General features: G+C 45.7%; 1 protein-coding gene across 1 annotated transcript in view; it reads left to right on the forward strand.

Moving 5' to 3' along the window:
- The window catches only part of adgrb2 (adhesion G protein-coupled receptor B2), a 311,424-nt gene that overhangs the window by 245,944 nt on the left and 58,712 nt on the right, over positions 1-6,768 (forward strand). Inside the window, exon 18 of the mRNA XM_080787040.1 lies at positions 5,118-5,221. Within this exon, the coding sequence (XP_080643166.1) occupies positions 5,118-5,221 (104 nt within the window). The remainder of the gene's footprint in view (positions 1-5,117; positions 5,222-6,768) is intronic.

The following is a 6,768-nucleotide window of genomic DNA, read 5'->3' on the forward strand; positions in this document are numbered from 1 at the left end:
CCATGAAATTCAGTACACATGTCATGTAGTGAATGATGTCCACGTCTGTCGGGTGCAAACCTCAAGGTTCTTCATCTGGGAGGGCTTTAAAGTGCCGAGCGGGTAATATTCTCCTGAAGTGGCTTATAAATGAAACGCTGGAATGATAGATGAGCTGCTGTATAGCTTTGAGAATCCCAAACCTGGTAGTCGTCTGTATAAAGCCCTGCCTTCACACAGGATCTGTATTACATGCGGGACTGGTGTCATTGGAAAATTACCCCAGCTCTTCCCTGCACGTCTGTGTTTTATGTGGCACAGACATTCGCGCAGGATACGAAGGCTGTATCTAACTTGAATTTACTGACATGATCCCCCGCGGTTATGTAAGAAAATGTATCGCTATAGGCCTTTGTCTTCAGCCCTGTTGAAAATGTTCCTCAGCGCACGTTGCCATGCATGTCATCCATCTCACCAAGCATCCACATGATACATTTCCCATGTGAAGGAGGCTAAAGAAATCATTTTGAGGTTTTCCATCGGGTGCCTCTGTGTGCGTGAGTGCGTGTGCACAATCGCACACGTGCGTATGCATGCATTTGCGCATTCATGTGTATTGCGTGTAGGTTCTTTGCGTATACAGTGCAGGGACAAACGAAGAATGTTGCTGCAAAATACAATCTTGTTCTGGAATGAGGAGAAACGTGCACGGATGAATGCAACAACATCTGCAGGAAACATCAAAGGCATTGTCCATATATAGTCCTCCTCATAGGTGCTATTGTGTTTGTGAAGACTCCCCCTGCAGTGCTCTACCACGTCTTCCCATGTTGTACATCGTACGAAATTAACTCGACCCTGAAGGTGTAACAATGGGGAGAGGCAGAGAGATGCGTGAGAGCTTGTTTAACTGCCTGGAATCGAAACCTGGGTCTCCTGCTGCGTGAGAAAAGAAACGTCCCCCGCTCAGCCAAAGTGTTTTTCTTCATCCCTGAACAAAAAATAAGAAAAGCTGTGTGTGTGCGTGCGTGCGTGCGTGCGTGCGTGTGTGTGTGTACAGACAGACAGACAGACAGACAGACAGACAGACAGAGGAGAGAGGGTGGAAATGGAAGACCAGCAGCAGGGGACAGCAGAAGAAGTATAGCAGAATGCATTGGGTCAAAATATAACGACGAGAGAGAGACAGAAACTACTAGTATGGCCAGGGTCCCCAAAGCGGCACAGACCATGTGACCATGTGTGATAGAGAAGAAAGCTATTTTCAGCTCACAAAGTTAACCTACTTCTCTTATTTTCTACACTGACAGTCCTGCATAACACCCTCCACCCTCCCCTGCTGCGTCTCTTTGTCACTCTCTCTCTACGTATCTCTCTCCCTCTGTGCCTCTCTTCCTTTTCCTGTTGGTCTGTCTCTTCATCCCCATCTCTCTCTCTCTCTCTCTCTCTCTCTCTCTCTCTCGCTGTCTCTGTCTTATGTGCACACACTATTTCTCCACCCCCCCCCCCCTCTCTCAATTCAATTCAATTCAAAGGGCTTTATTGGCATGAGAAAACATACGTTTACATTGCCAAAGCAGAAAGCACAATACAGCAATACAATCAAAACAAAAATGATGTACATTTCAAGGTCAGAATCTTCAATAGATCAATGTCTATTCATTGGATGCAGATCACTGGATGCAGGTATAGTGCAGGAATATACACAATGATTAGTCGTTGGTTGTGTTTCGTTTGATATCCTTCTCCTACCACAGCAACTCACAAATCTTGCTGCTGTGTTTGCACATTGTTCTCTCTCTCTCTCGCTCTCTCGCTCCCTTCCTCTATCTAGTACAGTCTGTCTCTCTGGGTATGCCTCTCTCTCCCTCTTGTTCATTGTGTGTCTCTCTCTCTCCATCTCTGTGGCTCTCTCATGCTTTCAGTCCTACTCTCTCCCCATAATTGTACATGTAATGACAGACATGTCACTGCCTCTGTAGTCCTGATTGGACACTATTTACGGTGTACACATCTTGTCTGTCACACTGCCCCATGAAATGGAACAACGCAAGCACGCAGGCACCCACACACGAATCTGCAGAAATGACCAATGGTGCGTGGTGATCAGCCAAAGTAACACGATGACAATTTGAGAGTGAATTCGTAGCGACACATTCATCCATTCATTCATTCATCCATAGCCGAGTCTAATTTTAGAGTGTGTGTGTGTGTGTGTGTGTGTGTGGGTGGGTGGGTTGCGTGTGTGTGTCATGTTTAATCTGTGGGACCGGCATGGAAAACACTGATGTGTGGCTAGGCTTCAGACCCCATGTCTATACGTTCACATCACAATTACTCTTTCTTCTGCCTTCCTCATTACATCCTGCAGTGAGACATCAGTGTGTGTGTGTGTGTGTGTGTGTGTGTGTGAGTGTGTGTGTGTGTGTGTGTGTGTGTGTGTCCTTTCTGATGAGGTGGGTTTGATGCTACATCACACCTCCAGTCTCCTTTTCTGCAGTGAGTGAGAGCACGCAGCAGTTTGGTATTCTAACCGACTCGTCTCTTCACTGGAGAGACCAGCCTTCCTTTGATGGACCTGGAGGGGGGAGAGAGAGAGGGAGAGAAACAGTGAAAAGGATGCTTTGACTCTGCCTTAGTCTTGTCTCTCACTCATTCATTCTGTCTCGCTCTCTTCCTCTTTCTGTCTTGTTCACTTCTCTCTTTGCTTCATGTGTTGCAGTCAGGCTCTCTTGTACGTACGCACGCACGCACGCACGCACGCACGCACGCAATACACAAGACACCATGGTCAGTGCTTGTGCAATCTGTGTTTGTATACTGTGTGTGTGCGTGCGCCTTGAGGCAATGTTTCTTGTGAAAGCTGATAGATGCCCTAGGAGGTAAATTGAGGTAAATCGTGTGATTGAGAACTTAAAAGGAGGCCAAACATCTTGTTCACTTCTCTCTTTGCTTCATGTGTCGCAGTCAGGCTCTCTTGTACGCACGCACGCAATACACAGACACCATGGTCAGTGCTTGTGCAATCTGTGTTTGTATAGTGTGTGTGTGTGTGTGTGTGTGTGTGTGCGTGCGCAAGAAAAGACACCTTGAGGCAATGTTTCTTGTGAAAGCTGATAGATGTTGATGAAGGGAAGAGGCTAGCTGCCCTAGGAGGTAAATTGAGGTAAATCGTGTGATTGAGAACTTAAAAGGAGGCCAAACATCCAGCTCATTTGGGACGCCGCAGGGGGGGAGGGGGTGCGTGCTTGCGGCACAGCTTAATTTGTCTGTTCCCCCGTCCTATCAAAGGCACACATGCTGCGAGGGACGCAAAGGCGGAGAAGCGGTGTACATCATGACCTAAATACCTTAATTATGCAGCGCTCGCACTCGGCGTGCAGATGCACAATCAGTGTGTGTCGCGTTGACAGGTGTTGATCATTACCGTAAGACTGAACCCAACACTAAACCCATTAAAAACAAACCCTGGCGAGTTTATTTTAGATGGGTTAGGTTAGCATGCAATGCAACAAAGGGAGCGGCTGGTGGCTCAACCACATTGATATGTGTTTGGCTGCAGATCCCCATTTGAAAATGTTTTGTGTCAGGGTGCCCATAAGAGAAGATGGCAGATGTATAAGCCTGTATATCTGCAATTTTTGAATAGCAAACTTATAAAATAATTATGGTTAAAGTGGTTGAAATGATTGTGATGCTATATTAACTAATTTAGCTGGGGACCCCCTGGAACCTCCTCAAAGTGTCCCCAAACCCCACTTTATGAACTCTACATGCACCTAAAGCATAAAAATGCCCAAATCTCAACTCAAATAGAACTTAAGGTGCACATGTGACATCAAACAAGATACACATTAAGTGTGGTAAAGGACAATAGGGGATGAGGAAATCTACAATCCAGGTATAGGTGATACTGTAATTATATTTGGAATAGTAATTATTGTTTGAAATTGCCGACATTCACTGATCTCTTATCTTGTAATTGTACTCATCTTGTAATTGTTGTAATGGCTAATTACATGCAATTAGCGGCCGGCAAACTTAAATAGTACCACTGGGATTAGAGCCTTGGAAGCGTGTGAGTTGAAGAATGAGGTGCCAACCATGAAACATGCCAAGGATATAAGGTTTAATTTGTGGACGAGTTAACTTGCTGGAATTGTGCCAACCCTATAAAGGTGGCTGTCTGAGCTATACAGTTAATGGCTTTCTCCAATTAATTTTGGAGAGTTGGAACGTGTGTGTGTGTGTGTGTGTGTGATTCCGTGCATTGTTTTGGTTGGCCCTGTCCCTCTAAAGGCACCACTGAGGCCTACTCGGTATGTAAATCATATCGAGGTAATTTAATGCTACATGTATTTGAACCAGGGGGGGCAGTCAGACAGATATTTTGTGAAGCCACTAAGGAAATGAAAGTTCATATAATGGCCTGTTGTGGCGCTGTCATTGGACCCAGAAAAACCCATAACCCCATAGAAGTCCATGTATTTGGACCCAACTTCACCTAGACTGTATTACCTTAATAAACATGGTCATGAATACTTTCTTCTTCCAGTCACTAGTTTAAAGTCTCATTTCTAATGTCATAATATTCTTTTTGGAAAATTATGGTCCCATTAATTAAAAAAATGACCATAAAGTCGCGTATGTTCTGAGGGGCGTGGCTACCGTTACAGTCTATGATAGGGATTCCCCTCCCACTCGAGTCAAAATAAAAACCAACGGAGAAGAAGGGGGGAAGTCCCGCCTCGTTGTCTGGGCCAGCCAATGGCCAGCTGGGCCAAAACGGATCTAGAAAGATGGCGACTTCCATTGCAAGGACTGACAGGCTTCATTTTACATTCATGTTAGACCCGGGGAACGCTTTGTCCATACTTTTTTACAGTCTATGATTTGAACGCTCAAAGGTGTGTGGTTTCCTGCCGTCGTGTTACAGAGCAGCAGGTGCAGTTAATCAACCCTACATATAGCGTCCCTCGGTTCCAATGGACAGGTGTCTCATGTAATGCACTTCACCCCAGCTTTATTTTCCTCCAAAGCACAAAGTCAACTCGTTAATGATGTCCTTTGCTCTTTTCTTGTCTCTCCTTTCCACCTACCTCCCCCCCCCCCCCCCCCCCCTCTCTCTCTCTCTCCAGGACATGGGTCCTTCCGGTATGCCCTCGGTGCCCCTCATGGTGGGCTGTGGCATCTCCTGTACTGCCCTGCTCATCCTGTTGCTTATCTATGCTGCCTTCTGGAGGTGACCCCCACACACACACACACACACACACACAAACACTTATAGTTTTACCCACTCACAAAAGCTAACCCCAAAACAGTCACATATCCATCATACATGTACAGAGTTACGCCATTAGATATTACGTTTTATCACATACAGTACCTGTGTGGCCTCTTCCCTTCTTTTTTCTTTGGCCCGGGGGGTGGCGGAGTGATGAAACTAACAGAGAGAGTTATAAGCCCAATCAGTGTTTTGAGTTGATAACTGTTGACAACAGTTGAACATGAACTGTGGCCTCTTTCTTTCATCCATTAAAACCTGAGGCCGATTCGACAAAGGCCTTTTCAGTTTTCTGAAAAATGTACAGCTACGTATATCATTGGTTCTCAAACTTGGAGATTGGAAGCGCTGGTTCAATATATTTTTTTAACCAACACACAGACGTGTTCCATTGATTTTGACAAAAACCTCAAAAATGGAGTTAGGTGGTTTCTTCCGGACAGCAACCATTATACATGTGACAGTAAAATTGAGAAACCATGCAGTAAAAGCGAGAAAAACGGGCGAGAAGCGCCTGGTTTTGGGCCGTGGGCTGCAGGGGGGGGGGAGTGTCGGCGTGCTGAGTGGGATGGGACGAGGCCGCGGCAGGTGTGCAGGCGGCCCTGCCTGGTTTTAACGAAATAAATTCAAAAAATGAAATAAACTATGACCAACGGGAGGCGATCCCCTCGTTTCGCCTGGCCCCGGGGGCCCGGGGGCCGGGGGTGTGGGGAGTGAGACGGCCTCAAAGGGAACGGGCAGCGACATGGTTTTTCTCACTTTTACATGCTTTCTCACTTTTACTGTTAACATGTATTCCAAGATTTGCACATTCACAATGTTTGAAAAGAAAAATAGCAGATATATGAGCTTGTATGCCTATATCTCTTATATCAGAGTTAATTGTACACTGAGGATTTCACAGTGTAATTTGTGGTCCCAGGAAATACATAATGTGGTGTCATATGGGGGTCCGTGGCTTAATGCATATTAAACTGGGGATCCTTGGTTGAGAATCACTGAGCTATACCAGTTGCTCCTCCTGAGCGAGTGCTAGCGGAATGCTGTTTGTAGTTGTTTTTCTTCAAACGCTGTGGTGGTTTTCTGTGTCTGTCACTTTCACAGATGCTCTGAAACCTATCTGAAGGTGACTGACACACGCACAACCAGGCCTGATACTTCTACTGTCAGTTCTTGTTTTGTCAGTGGTGTGGGTCATGCCAAACTTACAAATGACTAACAGAGAGCAAAGTGTGAATGGCAAAGCTGGCTTTGCAGCCATACACCACCACCAACAACAACAACAGATGGACAGATTATTTTAACAACTCGGCCACTGCCAACAAGTCAGAGTTTGGTCCGTACGTCCTTCTGTCAGAGTCTCTGACAGTATCTGTCCTGTCGCCCCTCTCTCTAGGCCAGTCACAATTATTACATACAGCGCCTGATCGCAATTACTAATTTTAATTATTTTGTTATTTTCCATAATGGTTTAGGATCATTTTTGCATAAAGCTGCTGTACAGT

This window comes from Protomyctophum bolini (assembly GCF_963924005.1).
Source record: "Protomyctophum bolini genome assembly, chromosome: 17".
NCBI lineage: Eukaryota > Metazoa > Chordata > Actinopteri > Myctophiformes > Myctophidae > Protomyctophum > Protomyctophum bolini.